We start from the raw sequence: 19,078 nt of genomic DNA, 5'->3' as shown, positions 1-19,078 counted from the left end.
CCATGTCTGCCACCAGGTAGGCTCCGCCCACAAAAACATCATCGCTGTTTGCAAACACAAAATTGGTCTATTCCATATAAAAAAATGGTCTATTCACACAAATGCTTTTAAAACATTCAAGCACCACAAGACAAACGAGAACGTGTTTTTTAACCTCTTTTTATACAATTTAAAAAGTTGCTGTCTAATAAAACCTATCATGGTGCACTGCCTGTTTTTATTTGTTACATGTTTTCCTGCATACCTTGCCTGCACATTTATGGAAAGATATCGACAGCATTTTGAAAGCTAAGCCTTGAATAAGATCAAGTCTTGTGGGTGGCAGAGAGTACAAGATGCTTTTAGTGCTTGCCAGCAACCTGGCGTCAGCAAAGTTGGTCTGTGAGGCATGTGTGTGTGTGCTATGGTGTAAATGTTACAATGGAATGGTGGTTGAATAATGCTTTAGAATCTGAGCTACAGGTTTGCCCTATAATCATACATTAGTTGGGACCTTCTCATAGAATAATGGCATGATGAATGCTTTAAGAGCTCTTCTATACTGCACTGGCAGCACACATGCACCACTAAGCTGTTAATTGAGCTCTTAATTAATTAATTAATTAATTAATTAATTAACTATAACATAAATTGTCAGACCCCACATTTGATGTTTCCATTTTTTTTGTTGTTCATCTATTGTTTTTCTCTCTCTTTCTCTCTCTCTCTCTCTCACACACACACACACACACACACACACACACACACACACACACACACACACACACACACACACACACACATACATAAAACTGTAAACTGTAATACACACACACACACACACACACACACACACACACACACACACACACACACACACACACACACACACACTTATAATGTCTTATGTGATAAATGACTGTGATACAATAAGCCTCATTCTTCAATGAATCATACATTTTAGATCAAATGCCCATAAGTCAGCCTGGCTTGTAAACTGATGTCATAGCAGCATCAGCAGCAGCAGCGATTTTGCTTGAATGATTGATTCAGAGTATTTTTTCAGCTTTTCAATTTTTTATTTTTTGTTTGTTTGTTTTGTTTTTCATTTATTTCTATTTAAAGAAGAACTGCAATAAACGATTTTAAATGGCCCAAATGAACAGTAAATAAACAAACCAGGCAGCTACTGAACTGAATTTAGCAATGCTATTCCTAACTACATGTGATATACATATACAAAGTAATTACAAATTTCCCATTATATAATTATTAAAAAAAAAAAAAAAAATTTTATTGGGTTTTTTTATTATTATTATTTCCTGAGCATTTTAATATTTGCATATGCTGTATCAACAGATAACACAGCATTTTTCACCCCCCTGATGAACCACAAAAGGCTTAATGTAATCTTTAGGATTTATCACTTATAAATAATCAGTACAGTAACATGGACTATACATACACAGGGCACAACAGAATCACATAAAAATGCAGTTACGCAATGTCAAAAAAAGATAACAATCGGGAAGATGAAAAGCTTTTTTTTACTTTTAAATTCATCTTCTGAAAGACCTTGACAGCAGAGGTGTGAGAGAACATGAACAATGTGGCCTCTCCACCTTTCCTCTCTTCCTGCTGGAGTCTTTTCAGTGGCGGAGTGATTAAGGAGATGTCTTATCACACAATGCCATTGTGTTGTCCTGCCAGGCTGGCTGTCTCGTTGGGACACTTAACCCCTCATCGCTAAAAGCTTTTGGGGTCAGCTCCGGTTCAGTCTCCACATCAAGTAATGGCGGCTTTTGTCAAAACAAAGGAAATTCAAATGGGGCAAAAGCAGGCCATGTTTCAGGTGAGAGGAAGGAAGAGCTCATCTAAATGCCCCTACATGAATATGGCACAAGACACAAAATGGATGCTTGTTAGCACAGTGTCAGTCAGCATGACAGTGCAACATGAGCGTGAGAGCATTTAAGACATTATTCACATTAATGAATTACAACATTCTTTGAATGAAAAACATATTTTGGAATATTCATTGCAAGAAACATTGTCTTTAAAGGGCACTTATTATGCAAAATTCACACTTCTACACAGTGTTTGAACATAAATGTGTGTTGGCAATGTGTGTACACAACCACCCTATAATGATATAAATCCACCCACCCACTTTTTTTTTTTTTTTTTTTTTTTTTTAATATACCCATAAATCATAAGCAGTGTCTCAGAACAGGCCGTTTGCAGATTCTGGGCAAAGTGGCGTTACTTTGTACAGGCCCCGCCCACGACTGCTGATGGACTCTGCTGTATTAGCATAGACCCCGTCCTGAGCAAGTTGTACACTCTCCACCATTTTCTCCAGGCCGGAGCAGCTGTAGCGACAAGAATGTCTCGTAAGCAACTCATCTCGTCTCGTGTTTTGTTGTTGGATGTAAGAGTGAACATAACAGTCTCCATGTATTCCTGACATCAAAGCCGCTAAAGACGCAGTAGATTAGTATTATTTTTGAAGGGAATGTGCCCCGATATACCTAAATTTGTTTATTTGTGCGTGAATCATTTTGCACCAGACTGCTTTGTGAACGAATGTCAATGCAAAGGGACAATATAAAACACAGGTTTTGCTAAAACATTGTTACTCAAGTATGGATCACTACCAACTGTTTCTGTGTACTTCACTGTGTATGTTGATGATAATGCAAGGGAGAGAAAGAGAGTTTATGGATAATATTTTAATGCACATAGGGTTTTTCCTGGCTCAAAATAAGACAGAGGTGGTAAAATCCTTGTTCCATCTTGGGGGTCCGGGGGCATGTTTAAGTTTGTATACAAATCAGTTCATTTAAACCTTCAATATTAATGTAGTACAAACTGATTCCCATATAGGCTATATTTTACAGCATTAGTTTTTTTTTTCTTTTTTTTCTTGAGAAAATTTACCATGTACTGTACCTGATATACAGTATATCCAAAATAACTGATATTGAATCGAATTGCAAGCTTGTGAATCAAAATGCATAACCATGATGACATACTGGCAGGAAATGGTGCAAAACAGAAAACAAAATCCAAATAGGGCAGGGGCGGTTTCTTCATTAGGGCAATAGGGCGACGCACCACCAAAGTGAGAAAGGGACGGATTTTTCAATCACACTCAACCACAGAGTTACGCTAGCTGTCACTGCTAGGCTGTTTGTTCAGCCTCTGGATATAGTCCAATCAGCGTCGAGTCACGCTCTGTGGAGTACCGCCTCTTTTTGGGCATTTCAGTCTGGCGGAGATTTGCCCCGACTGCTCCCATAGACTTCCATTCAAAGATTTTTTTTTTTCGAACTGCAGGCGCTGCAACGCAATCTCTATGGGTTCCGGGAGGGCTCGCACTAACGTGCTTTCGTCATCATACGTAACCTTAACTTGTGCAGCGATTGGTGGAAACAAACATACCTCTATTAATCATTTTTTTTTAAGCTGAAGTGACATTTAATAATTTCCTCAGTGCATAATTTACATTTGACAGACATATTCTCCATCTGTAAAAGTTAGAAAGTCGGGAAAATATTTCCATTGTGCAGTCAGGCGTGGACGAGCCTTCAGCAAGCACAAACTTCCGTGAACGAGCGCCGCCGCGCGCCGAACAGACGGAGTTCAATCTGAGTAAAATACATTCTGCTCAAAATATTTGTTGAAAATTTGTTTTTGTTGGTGAACATAATTATGTCATATGGAGAATTTCAAACCTACAACTAAGTGTATTTGTACGATAGCAGTAACTGTGTAAAGTGACTATTGTAGGGTAATAATATAATAATAATAATTATTAGTCTGTTCTTTTGTTTTTATTTATTTTCATTTTTAGTTTAGTGTATTTAATTTCTGCTTCAAAAAACATTTTGTTTTTAGATTGTAAAGGTACAATTTTAGAATGTAGCCTAGGCCTAATGTGATTTGACCCCTTTTTTGCACATAATTTATAGCATATACTACACAGTTACATTCATGTTTTTTCATAGCCTTCAATATGAACATTGTTTCTAGGACAATATTGGGCAGGATCTTAATTTTTTTTTTAACTAAATACAGATTTTTTTTTTTTTTTAGATCTCAGCCCTATGGCATGCTTTAAATACTGAATTTTCCATGTTTTAGATAGATACATTATTATGTCACTTGTTAAATGGTTATTTAACAATTAGCCTATTCATTCCTGCATTTCTAAATTGTTTTTTTTTTTTTTTTTTTTTTTTTTTTCATCTATTGTTTTTCTCTCTCTTTCTCTCTCTCTCTCACACACACACACACACACACACACACACACACACACACACACACACACACACAAATATTTTTTGCACCAGCCGCCACTGAAATAGGGTGATATTGTGACATACTGATAAGCTTCATCTTTTCATTATTGTTAATAATAGTTGCAACTTGCACTCTTAAATGTGCTTTGAAAATTGCCAGCTGATAAAACCTATGATCCAAGGACCATATTCATATAACATCTAAGGATAAATGTAGATCTTAAATACACTTTTAAATACACTTTTCCTGATAAATTTACTCACCCCCATGTCATCCAAGATGTTCATGTCTTTCTTTCGTCAGTCGAAAAGAAATGAAGGTTTTTGAGGCAAACATTCCAGGATTTTTCTTCTTACAGTGGATTTCAATGGCTACCAACAGATTGAAGGTCAAAATTACAGTTTCAGTGCAGCTTCAAGGGCTTTAAACGATACCAGATGAGTAATAAGGGTCTTATCTAGCGAATTGATCGGTCATTTTCGAAAAAAATACAACCGTTTATGCTTTATAAACAAAACATCGTCTTGAACGTACTTTCCGCTTCCGCATTCTTCATAACGCTTACGCTGAATGTTCTACGCCTTCCCTATTCAAGTTACGGAAAAAAACGAAACTGGCGCCGCGTTTGTTCTGTAAGTAGAATAGGGAAGGCGTAGAACATTCAGCATAAGAAAATGACCGATCGATTCGCTAGATACGACCCTTATTACTCATCTGGTATCGTTTAAAGCCCTTGAAGCTGCACTGAAACTGTAATTTTGACCTTCAATCTGTTGGTAGCCATTGAAATCCACTGTAAGGAGAATAATCCTGGAATGTTTGCATCAAAAACCTTCATTTCTTTTCGACTGACGAAAGAAAGACATAAACATCTTGGATGACATGGGGGTGAGTAAATTTATCAGGAAAAGTGTATTTAAAAGTGGACTAATCCTTTAACTGGCTGAGTTAGATGGTGATTGACACTAAACAGTAGAAAATCAGTCCAGTCTCTCTATCTGTAATTGTCATTGGCTGTTAAAGTCTTGTGTTGCATATAATAAATTGACATGTTGATAACACACACATAAGCAGTCTTTCAGAATGCTTTCAATGACATGTAGCCTAGATCAGTTGCATACTATGCATTAGTGAGTGTAGTGGTGCTTATGGGGTGTCCCTCTGGGATGAGGCTGGGAGGGAAAAATCACAGTATACTCACTACAAAAAACTAGACTACAAAACTGAAAAAGGGGTATCTGAGCAAGTGACTGTCTGTTTGAGTTTTATCGACAGCCGCCTCGTAATTCTCTATGCAGAAAAAACCTTGCTTGCACAGTTTTTTATTTCTGGAGTGAAAACGGACGCTTCGTTTTTTGTGTAAAGTATAATAAATGTCATAAAACTCATCAGTAAAGTTTTGGCCATCATTCGGACGGTGTCCGCTATAACAGGCTTGTAATAATAATGGATAAAAGCAAGATGACAACATGATTTATAACCGTAATTAAACTAAACTAAACTATACCTGTTCTATATCCATGCAACATATATTCTCTGCCTCTGTAGGCATATTGTCTGAATCCGGTTCGGACTGAACACTTGCTGACAGTTTCTGACATTATTATGCTGCCTTCACATGCTATCGGAAATTTGATAATTCCCACTTCTGAAGTAGTGATTACGAGCTTATGGCATTTAATTTTTTAAATGGGAGGGCTTTCATGTGCAATTTTTACCTAGGAAACTCGTATTTACGATAATTCCGAGAGCACGTGAAGGCAGCATTAGTGCATCCTGACTCCAGACACCAGAGAATGAGCTCTTGAAGCTCTGCCCTCTTAGGCGGGAGCAGCAGCTCATTTCCATTTAAAGAGACACAAAATTAAATGGTGCGTTTTTTGCTCACCCCCCAAAAGTGGCAGTTTTAACATGCTATAAAAATACCCCATCTGTGGGGTATTTTGACCTGAAACTTCACATACACACTCTGGGAACATCAGAGACTTATTTTAAATCTTGTAAAAAGTGGCATAATATGTGCCCTTTAACAGAAATATTGCATAATTCGACAAATAAACAGTTAATTTGTTATATGCACTAATGATTCAGAAAGGGCTGCATTGGCTATTAATCACATCTATTGAAATCATTTAAAATATAACAGTTTAAACATCTTTAAATGATGATTATTTGCTTGTGCATTTTCAGGCCATTCGCTGTACTCTGGTAAACTGCACATGTGAGTGTTTCCAGCCTGGAAAAATCCATCTGCGGACATGTGACCAGTGCAAGCATGGATGGGTTGCTCATGGTGAGTATCAGTGAGTGTATAAACCAGCCTGGTCACATTGCTTATAAGTATTCATATGTATGTCACAGTCATGTCATTTTTAGTTTCATTGTCATGTCTTGTTTAGTTTAATAGTTTCATAGTCATGTTTTGTTTAGTTTCTAGGTAATGGTTCATTGTCATCATCAACTCATTCATTTGTGCACACCTGTTCCTTTTTTTGATTGCCTGTCTCTGTGTATTTAACCCTCGGTTCTTCTGTTTAGTGTTCCATGTTCAAGTTTATGGTAGATGTGTAGTGTTCTGTCACTCTCTGTGTTAATTTAATCTCGTGTTTCATCGGTCATTCTGCATTGTGCATCTCTTTACTGTATTTACTACACACAAACCCTGACAAAATGCAGAACCTAGAAGAAAACTGTATGCTAAAGCCATACAGTTCCTTGGCCTCACCTCCGCTGTCTCCCTTTAGCCCATCGGCTCCTTCTTCTGTGGTTCTCCCCATCTGCTTGGATTCACCTTGGGTGAAAAAAAAAAAAAAAAAAAAAAAAATCACAATGAATTAAAAAAAGACAATGTTCTTAAAAAATACCACTGAAAATAATATAACAAGACACTTGAGGAACAGATGTGAATATGCCTACCCCAGCCTTACTTCACAACAGGTGTCACATTTATGTCTTTGTTTTTGGAAAATAGTTTCAATATTTTTGATATTATATTATATTGAATATAAAAGTTTTTGGTTTAGTCTGTTTGTTAATGGGGGATTTGTGGTGACGTGTTAGATTTGTGGAGTAAAAAATGTTTTTTTTTTTTTAGTAATTCCTTGAGTTAGATGTACATTTCAGACATATTCCCTGTTCACTAAAACTACAGGATAAGCTAACTGAGTGAAATCATTCAATTTAAATTCAACTGCTGCTATTATTACATAAAGGCATATGAATATAAATATTTAAGATATAAGTTAGCCTTTCAGATTAAACACTTTTACCAGGATTCTGCTTTGTCTGTCACTGGTTATCCAATTATTCAACTAAATTGTAAAAACACAATTTTAAATAGAATATTTTAGATTAGATTAAATAGAATAGTCTCTGCACAATAAATTTCCTATTAGTAGCACATTTTGTAATCAAGTAAACTCTTGATTTTGCATTCACTGGTGCTGGTTAGTATGTGTGTGTGTGTGTGTGCGCGCGCGCGTTTTTGTGACATATCAGGACACAAACTTGTATAATGACATGGGTATGACATAGGTAATACAAGGAGAGGGTGACTCATGAGGACATTACCCCATGTCCCCATTTTTCAAAAGGCTTATAAATCATACAGAATGAGTTTTTTTTTTTTGTTTTTTGTTTTTGAGAATGTAAAAATGTGCACAGTTTTCTGTGATGGGTAGGTTTAGGGGTAGGGGTAGTGTAGGGGGATAGAAAATACGGTTTGTACAGTATAAAAACCATTACACCAATGGAATGTCCCCACAATTCACAAAAACAAACGTGTGTGTGTGTGCGTGTGTGTAAATGCATGTGTAACAGCTAAGGATGCACCGAAATTTTGCCTACTAAAAATTTTATATTGATTATATTTTTACTCAACCTTCATTATTTAATGTATGTTTGAATAAATATTTCATGAAAACAAGTTACAAGCTACTGTTTATTGTCATTTAAATGTTTATATTTCACCAACAAACTGGAGTAGAAACAATTCTGTTATTAAAAATTTGATATAAAATCTGCCGTATGTGCAATTTAAATGTTTGTACAACTCCATTTTAGCTATTTGAGTGTTGAATATTAAATAAGTTTGAATAATTAATTGATTATTAATTTATTACTTATTTTCTGTTTTCGGCAAACTGTATCCTGAATTTTCGGTTTCGGCTCAGAATTTTAATTTCTGTGCATCCCTAGTAACAGTATATTGGATGCTGCATGAGGTCTTAAAGTGACAGCCCCTAATAAACCTGCTGCAGTCTGTTTCATGTTAATAAAAAAAAAAAAAAAAAAGTTAGTGGTCTTTAGGCTGCAGATTTTTTTGTAGTCTGTTGATTTTTGTTCAGAAATCAGCTGCAACAAGATGTTTTGCCAAAAGACCCATAAAAAATATGTTTTGATATAAATATTTGACTAAATATTTTTTACCTTACTGGAATCAAAACTGTGAATCGAAAAGAATCAGAATCTATAAGCAGAATCGGAATCGATAATATTAAAACCATACCCAACCCTAGTGGGAAGAGAGATGGGGCATGGGTTTAACCTGATCTGTCTTTATCTGTCCCTTAATCTGGTCCCCTTCTTTCTCCCTTGAGCCCAGTAAAGTTATGGCTCCTCATAAAACTGCCTCTTTAGCCAGACAACATGCTCTGACTCGCATATCCATCCCTATTCCCTCATTCTACTCTGCATGCTTCTGTGTCTTCATTCCCACAGTTTTTAATTCAATAATAACTATATGTTCACTTATATACTTGTTTCATTATACTTAAAATAAAAAGCATAGAAAGGTCAAAAGGTAGCCGAAACATCAAATGAAAGACATGACAGTCAAAAGGGATAAGGAAAGACAGAGGGAGAAACAGACAGTTGGTTTCACAGAGAGACAAAAGAAAACACCTGTTGGGTTGGGATAAAAGGAAGAGAGACAGGCCTTAAGGGACCATCACAGGGGCCCTTCACCTAGTTTTAATTTCACTGTGATCTGTCAGACGCTATCCTTCCTATCCTCCTCTTCTTTTCACTCCTCTCTGCCATAGACTTCTCATTTTGTCTGTAGTGTTGGCAGCCATTCTGACAAGTAGTTCTTCATTTTTTATTATGTTCGTGTCTAGCAGGGTCTGTTGTCAGGCAAAGACCTAGTCAGCACAAAAATCAGTCCTGGACTAAGGGGGGAAAAAAAACAAAACAAAACAAAACAAAACAAAACAAAACAAAACAAAACAAAACAAAACAAACAAACAAAAAAAAACAGGTGTCACACAGACAGCATCAGAGAGGGAAAGTTAGGGAGAAAGAGCAGATTATATTGATGCCACTGTCATTTCTTCACAGAATTGTTCATTCACACAGAAGATATTAGACAAGATCAGTAAATGGAAGAATGTGTGTGTTCACACATATCATATTTCAAATAATATGTTTCAAATAAAAGACAATGCACATGTATCTTATTTTGTGGTTGCCTTGTTACAACAGCTTTGTGTAGGAGATTTAAAACCTGTTAAAATAAAAGATTTATATCACTGCCCTTTGATCATGACCACAAGCATGATTTCTCTCCAATGTGTTAGTGTTTTCACATGCAAAAAAAAAAAAAAAAAAAAAAGAAAAGGTTAATAAAATTCCACATTTTAAATGTACATTTCAATATGGGTCCATGCTTGACTTTACATGCTAATGTAATTTATTACAATAGTTTGTAATGTAAACTAATACAAACCCCATTTCCAGAAAAGTTGGGACATTTTGTAAAATGCAAAAAAAAAAAAAAAAAAAAAAAAATCTGTGATTTGTTAATTCTCTTGAACCTTTTTTTTTAACTGACAAAAGTACAAAGAAAAGATTTACAACGTTTTAACTGACCAACATAATTGTATTTTGTGAATATAAACAAATTTTAATTTTGATGGCTGCAACACACTCCAAAAAAAGGTTGTGACAGAGGCAAAATAAAAGTGAAAAGATTATATAATATCCAAGTTACACAAAACAGTCCACAATTAGCAGGTGAATTGGTAATAGGTGAGGGTAGCATGTTTGGGTGTAAAAGAGCTTCTCAGTCTTTGCAACAAAAGATGGGTCATGGCTCACCATTTTGTGCCAAATGTCATGAGAGAATTGTCAAACAATTCAAAAATCATTTCTCAATGCAAGATTGCAATGAATTTATGTCTTTCTATGTCTTTGTGTTGAGATGACATGATGGAGGCATATATTTGGATTGTACAGAGACATAAACTGCCATCAAGATGACATCTTTCTTGGGTAGCAAGACAATGCCAGGCCTCGTTCTGCACGAGCTACATCAGAGTGGTTTCTAGACACTTTACACTGTAGAATGGATGTGTCTGACTGCCTGCCTGCAGTCCAGATCTGACTCTTATTGAAAATGTATGGCCCATCATGGAAAGGAGAATCAGACAACAACGATGACCACAAACAAGCAGATGTCTTGTATCAGGCGAGATTGGGTAAAAATTCCACATGTAAAATTGCAACAAATACGTATCGTCAATTCACAAATGATTAAAAATTGTAATTAAAAGGAAAGGTGATGTGACACAGTGGTAAGCATGCCTCTGTCCTAAATTTTTTGGAGTGTGTTGCAGCCATCAAAATCAAAATTTGTTTATACTTACAAAATACAATAAAGCTGTTCAGTGAAAACATTGGAAATCTTGCATGACCAATAATGCAATTCCAATAATGCATGACCATATATTTAAATATAAGCCTTCTGATGAAACAGTACTGAATAGTTTGGTTACAAAACCTTGTATAATATGCTTTTGGCATTCATTGTTTGCTCATGTGATAACAGATGTTTTGGTGTAATTGTGTAATTTATATTAAGTGTCTTTAATTTCAAAGTACTAAAATGTAAATTAGTAATTTGATACAATGCATTTATTGTGTACATACATGCTTTTACATTGTGCTTATATATACCTGCATGTAATTGCAGCAGTGACATCTACAATTACCGACAACCCTTCCCTTACACCTTAAATCCTCCCATACCACAAAATATGTCCCTAACCTTACCCACCTCAATAGCAGAAAAATTGTTTTGCAATACGTACATTGTACAGTTTTTATTTATTTATTTTTGTTAGTACATAGTGGTTAAAGTGTATGTATAGTGTAAATCTTTATTGCCATAACCATGCTCAGGGGGATATTTCTTATTAAATATAGCTGTTTTGTAATTGTGTGTTTTTCTTGTTTTTGTGATTATAGCTCTAGACAAGCTGAGCACACAGCATCTGTACCACCCAACGCAGGTGGAGATCGTCCAGTCCAATGTGGTGTTTGACATTAGCAGTCTGATGCTGTATGGGACTCAGGCAGTACCTGTGAGGTTGAAGATCCTGCTGGACCGTCTGTTCAGCGTCCTCAAACAGGAAGAGGTTCTGCACATCCTCCATGGCCTGGGCTGGACCCTGAGAGATTATGTTAGAGGCTACATACTACAGGTAAAAACGTAAAAGACAAATCAACATACAAAAATGTATGTAGCATTAAGTAGATAATATGTCTGAGGTCATTTCAAAAATGAAAACAATCACTAAGAAAAACATATACCATTAACAAAAACAAACAAACAAACAAACATGTAAACATATTTACATAGCCAAACAAGAATATTAAAAGCCATGCATAAAATAACCCCTGAACAATGGATTTTCAGTTCTGTGAATTCAGTTCTGTTATGTTTATCCTTTTTCAATAGCGTTCCCTCCTATTCTCCCAGGGGGAAAAAAAGGATAGAAAGAATAAATAACTAAATAAATACAGGGGAGAAAAAGAGAGAGATAAGAAAACTGTCAAGACTGCAGCCAATAACAGACTATAGAACCACCATGATGCTCACCCTCCCTCTTGCTCCTTTAATTGGAATCAGACACATTTCTTAATCAAAGGTACAGGGCTTTTGGGTTCAAAACAAAACCAAAGTGTTCCTGTATGAATTAGTTAAGAGCAACTGAACATGTGCTTGTGGTTAGCCTTGTGTGTCCGATGCCAATAGCAGAGCGAGGTGGATGGCTTTGGTTTGGAGACCATGCCTAAGTGGAACAGCATGCTGAGCTTGAAGGCGGTTTTGAGGCCTTGTACGAGGAAATGGCTTCTGTGAGTAAATCTCTCTCTCTCGCACACTTTTTCTCTCATCATTTGACTGGAAGGTGATGTAGAAGGCTTTTTAGAAGTTAGAAGGTTTTTATATATATATATATATATATATATATATATATATATATATATATATATATATATATATATATATATATATTTATTTATTTATTTATTTTTTACAGTTCTAACAGTCATTTGTAGTGTCTGTGTCTGTTTGTGTTATTCATTGCTCTACCCCAATGGCTTATCGGAAAATCTTTTAGACATTAAAAATGAAAGCAAAATACTGACCACTGTATCTGATGTAGTCTGAAATTTGAGAATTAAATAATGTCTCTCTTCAGAGTCCAGATTTTTTGTGGGTTTGCAGTAAAATAAAGGCACTCAGTTGTTGTGTTTAGTTCGTAATATTGTTCCACACTTTAGGTAGTAGGTATAAAACTTCAGGCATTCAGGCTCTTAGCATTGATATTAGTATCAATTTTGAAAAGAATTCAATTTGTATGTGATACTGCTCTGATATAATTATTGTTCAGTAAATACTGTCTATAGTCTGTAAAAGATAACTGAATTGATTGCTATCAAATCATGGTATCCAGCACATCTACCTTAATGAATTTCTGAAAATGCTTAGAAAAGTAAACAGAGTAATATATTTAGCTTCTTAAAAACAAAACTTCTGGTACTGACCAGATCAGCATCTATTCTTCTTTACAAACTACAGGTAAGAGTTCTGATTCAGGACTGACAAAGAAAAAAGACCACAACACTTCAGCACTGGCAACCACACTAATGACAGTTCACTTCTCTCTCTCTCTCTCTCTCTCTAGACTGTCTGCTTTGGGTCTGTTCTTCTTTTTGGAATTGTTTTCTTGTTATTTACCTGCTAGCTCTCTTCTCGACCTCATCTGTCTGTCAGTCTAGAGACAGAGTGTTGAGCACTGTTAATCAGACCCTTGACACATGATGTCACAACCCACGGAAGGTGCCAGCAGGAGCATGTGCGCAGGAATCTTAATTCTAAACTCATAAATATTTCATGCAAAAAAGACAAGAAAGAGGTGTTGAAGAAAAAAAATGAGAACGAGAAAAGACTCAAAGTAATTGTTTATGTATGCATGTGCACACAGTGCGTTTGTGTGTACTTTCAGGACACATTAATTATAGATCAGATTTCTTTAAATATTATTGAATTTTACTAAATATCATTAGATATATATATATATATACCTGAACTCTTAAAAAAATACTATTTTCAGATCATTTGGAAGGTTTTCTTTTGTTTTTGTATGTGTGTATTTTTCCCAATATGTGTATTTTTTGACAATTAACTGGAGACCATCAGTTTTACATATTTTGTGTCTAAGTCACATATGTGGCAGAGCAGTGGCAGAGCAGTGTAATGTGCTCTGCTATTTATTGAGTGAGAGAGTTCGTGGGTCATTGTTAAACTCTGTGGTTTATGAATAATCCCCTTCTGCTCTTTGCACTCTCCGTTTCCTTCCTTCTACTGTCGAGCTGTCTCCTAGATAGCATACCTGTCACCACTAATAAGTCAACAACGCTTTCTCTCAGAAGTCAAACCAGCTACCTGTCACACTTTTCTCTAGTGCATCATCTGCTAGATCTCCCTCTCTCTCTCTCTCTCTCTCTCTCTCTCTCACACACACACACACACACACACACACACACACACACACACACACACACACACACACACACACACACACACACACACACGTTTGTTTTTGTGAATTGTGGGGACATTCCATAGGCGTAATGGTTTTTATACTGTACAAACCGTATTTTCTATCCCCCTACACTACCCCTACCCCTAAACTACCCATCACAGAAAACATCACATTTACCCATCGCATTTTTACTTTCTCACAAAAACTCATTCTGTATGATTTATAAGCCTTTAGAAAAATGGGGACTTGGGGTAATGTCCTCATAAGTCACCCTCTCCTTGTAATACCTATGTAATACCCATGTCATTATACAAATTTGTCCTGGTATGTCACAAAAATGCGCACACACACACACACACACACACACACACACACACACACACACACACACACACACACACACACACACACACACACACACACACACACACACACACACACGCATACATACACACACATATTTGGTTTCCAAAAAACAAAAAAAACAAAACAGAAAACATAAAAAACATAATTGAATATGATTTATAAACTGTTTTCTTAACAGGGACCAAACAAAAATTCCCCCAAAAGGGCAACATTTTTTATTATCCTTTTAACTCTGCTTATGGGGATATTTTGTCCCGATAACATAGGTTTTACCTTGACCACCCACACACACACACCCACACACACACACACACACACACACACACACACACACACACACAGACACACACACACAATGGTGAATTCCTCTTGGTGAGGATATCTTGATATCTTGATGCACTGTCTATCAGATACACCATACTGTACCTCTCCTCTCTCCTTTTACTTTCTTTATTTCTTATCCTCTTATCTGTTCTGACCAAAATGTTTCCTCTCTTAACACTTTATTAAATATCTGGTGGCATCTGTGAAGGGAAAATATGGCATTTGTCTATTCCCATTCCTATCAATCAATTAATTAACGCTATATCAATCAGTTAATGCAAAATCATAAATCATAATACTTTTTTTTTTCTAATTTTAAAAGTTAAAATAAACATTATTTAATGTGAGGCAAACACTATTTCAGAGTAGTAAATATTATTTTTAATTATGACAGAATAGCCATATGTTTTGTAAATAACTCTACAACTTTACCGAATAAATAAATACTGAAAAAGACAAATATTTCAAAACAAACAAAAAACACACTTATAATAGAAAAAAAAAAAAATTGGTAACACTTTACAATAAGGTTCATTAGTTAAACATTAGTTAATGTATTAACTAACATGAACTAACCATGAACAATATATTTGATAATGTATTTACTAATCTTCATTAACATTAATTAATGGAAATAAAGCAGTTCATTGTTTGTTCATGTTAGTTCACAGTGCATTAACTAATGTTAACAAGATTTTAACAATGTATTAATAAATGTTGAAATTAACATTAACAAAGATTAATAAAAAAATTAAGTGCAGTTCATTATTAGTTCATGTTATCTAATGTAGTTAACTAATGTTAACGAATGAACCTTTTTATAAATTGTTACCAATAAATTAAATCTAATAAAAATTCAATAGCCACAATTATTTTTTTTTTTTAGAAAACACAAATGTCAAAAAAAAAAAAAAAAACTGTCTGGAAGCATAGACCTTTTAATCTATTTTTATAATAACAGCAATTATTTAAAATATAGCATTAACTATTTAGTTGTGATAATACAGCCAGTGCCAAACCATTCAAAACAGCAAACTAATGAAAAATTACAAATTACAAAAATAAAAAAAAAACATAATTTAAAATTAAGTTAAAATGTAGAAAGTAATACTGTGTTTATTGTGTAATGTTATCTTGATAAGTGTTAATTATAAGTAAAATTGATAACTACAATAAATACACAAAATTTTAAATGTGTTCACCCTAGAGGTCTGCATGGGCTTTAAACTGAAGCCTGAACCCGGCTCATTCCGAGATCATTTAACCCCACCTGACATGACCATTGCAGTTACATTTTAAGCCTGAACCCGACCAAAAACCTGAGGTCCGTTTCTCACAGCAGATACCTTTTTGCAATATGCTGTATTTTAGGATTGCATGCAACGATCAGTTATCAAATACATGTAAACAAACATGGTTTCATCAAGATACAGTGGCCTCCTCAGCAGTCAGCACTGCACCACAAAAGAGAAAACTTGTTTTGCTCTCGCGCTCTTGCTTTCACGCTCCTTGTGTCACAACACAGCAGGTGGCAAGCAAATCTATACTGTGTGTGTGTATATACACTGCGTTCCAAATTATTATGCAAGAGACAAATCAGTAAGATTTCAGTACAATAAACATTCAGATTTTAGTTTTTCTAAGAAAATGTTTGTTCGTTTATTTATCCATGTCTTTTTAGATAACTGGTATCAATCTCAGACAAAATTATTTGCCAGATCTATGGAAACCCTACTTAGAGGTTGTTCCACATTATTAAGCAAGTCACAGTTCTCATGCTATATGGGGAGGAAGAAAGATCTTTCTGAAGATGAAAAGCATGAAATGCAATGTTGTGCAAAAGGCATGAAAACAACTAATATTGTGTGAAACGGAATGGAGATTATCGAATTATCATAAGATTTGTGAGTGATTTAGAGCACAGCAGAACTTGGTCAGATAAAGGCTTATTGAGTAAAGTTCCTGTCAAAAAAATTAATTGTATTAAAAGGGCAGCTATAAAAAAGCCAGTGTTGAGCAGAAAACAGGTATTTGAAGCTCCTGGTGTCTCTGGAATCTCAGGAAGCTCTGCATGCAGGCTGGCAGTTGTGCGTAAAGATGCATTTCAGCCACTCCAAACCAAACCTCACAAAGAGAAACATTTACAGTGGGTTTAGAAATACATGAAGACTCATTTTTAAATAGTTTTATTCACTGACTAATGCCGTACTACAACGGATGGTCTAAATGGATGGATTTCTGGATGGTTGGTGAATGGCCACCATGTTCCAACAAAACTGCGATGTCAGCAAGGAGCTGGTGGGTGATGATTTGGGCTGGAATACTGGGAAGTGAGATGGAGGGTATTAAAGTGACTTTTGCAAGATATGTGGAGCTCATAACTCATGGCCATTTTCAGCTATGGTATAAAAAGGAGGATAGTGCATAGTACAATGCACTATTGTACAATGCACTATGCACTATCCCATGCTGCAAAAAAACACCACAGCAATAAAACTGTTTAAAAATGTATTTCCACACCCACTGTAAATGTTTCTCTTTGTGAGGTTTGGTTAGTGGTGTCTAAAATGCATCTTTACGCACAACTGCCAGCCTGCATGGTGAGGTTCTCAAGACTCCAGAGACACCAGCAGCTTCAAATACCTGTTTGCTGCTCGACACTGGCTTTTTTTAAAGCTGCCCTTTTAATACAATTAATTTTTCTAATAGGAACTTTCATTAATAAGCCTTTATCTGACCGAGTTCTGCTGTGCTCTAAATCACTCACAAATCTTATGATAATTTGATAATCTCCATTCAGTTTCACACAATATTAGTTGTTTTTATGCCTTTTGCACAACATTGCACCATTTCATGCTTTTCATCTTCAGAAAGATCTTTCTTCCTCCCCATATTGCATGAGAACTGTGACTTGCTTAATAATGTGGAACAACCTCTAAGTAGGGTTTCCATAGATCTGGCAAATTATTTTGTCTAAGATTGATACCAGTTATCTAAAAAGACATGGATAAATAAACAAACAAACATTTTCTTAGAAAAACTAAAATCTGAATGTTTATTGTACTGAAATCTTACTGATATGGCAATTGCATAATAATTTGGAACGCAGTGTATGTATTCATTCTTTAGTTACATACCCAAACCTGACCTAAAACCCGTGAGTTTTTCAGGATCCGTCAGGCTCTGGTAGGGTAGCAGACCTCTACTTCACACGTTGTTACGTTGTTTAAATAACAAATGCATTTGAACCCATCTGTTCGCCCATGGGCATGCTGGTCTGAAAACGAGGTGTGTTCAGGCACATTGTTGGAGCGTTGCTATTATGAGGCAACTGAAATAGACTGTGCCATTAAGCAACTGAAACCCTGGTCTAAAGTCAGTGGTGCAATATTATATATAATATATGTTATTTAAAGGGCGCATTAGTAATATGCGCCTATAGGCGGGTGCAGAACGCGCATAGACTTCTACACCCACTGTAAATGTTTCTCTTCTTGAGGTTTGGTTAGTGGTGTCTAAAATGCATCTTTATGCACAACTGCCAGCCTGCATGGAGAGCTTTTTGAGACTCCAGAGACACCAGCAGCTTTAAATACCTGTTTGCTGCTCAACACTGGCTTTTTTTAATAGCTGCCCTTTTAATAAAATTCATTTTTTTGACAGGAACTTTCATTAATAAGCCTTTATCTGACCGAGTTCTGCTGTGCTCTAAGTCACTCACAAATCTTATGATAATTTGATAATCTCTATTCAGTTTTCACACAATATTAGTTGTTTTCATGCCTTTTGCACAACATTGCACCATTTCATGCTTTTCATCTTCAGAAAGATCTTTCTTCCTCCCCATATTGCATGAGAACTGTGAATTGCTTAATAATGAGGAACCACCTCTAAGTAGGGTTTCCATAGACCCGGCAAATTATTTTGTCTGAGATTGATACCAGTTATCTAAAAAGACATGGATAAATAAACAAACAAACATTTTCTTAGAAAAACTAAAATCTGAATGTTTATTCTACTGAAATCTTACTGATATGTCACTTGCATAATAATTTGGATCGCAGTGTATTTTTCAGCAGTATTTCTTTTCTTATCTAAATCAACAATTCTGCCCCACCCCCCAACAATATAAGTTTGTACCATTTATACATAGAGGTTTTGCTTTTTTCAGAGAATGTGAATAGCAAGGATTAAAGACTGTTTTTTTTTTTTTTTTTTTTAAGATTAATGCAAGATATGAAGTCTGAGTGATCCATAGAGTGAATATGATGATC

General features: G+C 35.5%; 1 protein-coding gene across 1 annotated transcript in view; it reads left to right on the top strand.

Annotated features, from left to right (window-relative positions):
- Nucleotides 1-19,078, top strand: part of bnc2 (basonuclin 2) — a 234,007-nt gene that overhangs the window by 135,992 nt on the left and 78,937 nt on the right. The window contains 2 exon segments of the mRNA XM_048197181.1: nucleotides 6,475-6,577; nucleotides 11,530-11,765. Of these exon segments, the coding sequence (XP_048053138.1) occupies nucleotides 6,475-6,577; nucleotides 11,530-11,765 (339 nt within the window).

Source organism: Megalobrama amblycephala, linkage group LG7 (genome assembly GCF_018812025.1).
Source record: "Megalobrama amblycephala isolate DHTTF-2021 linkage group LG7, ASM1881202v1, whole genome shotgun sequence".
NCBI classification, from domain to species: domain Eukaryota; kingdom Metazoa; phylum Chordata; class Actinopteri; order Cypriniformes; family Xenocyprididae; genus Megalobrama; species Megalobrama amblycephala.
Note: the sequence above shows the minus strand (reverse complement) of the source record. Positions and strands in the feature narration are given on the sequence as shown.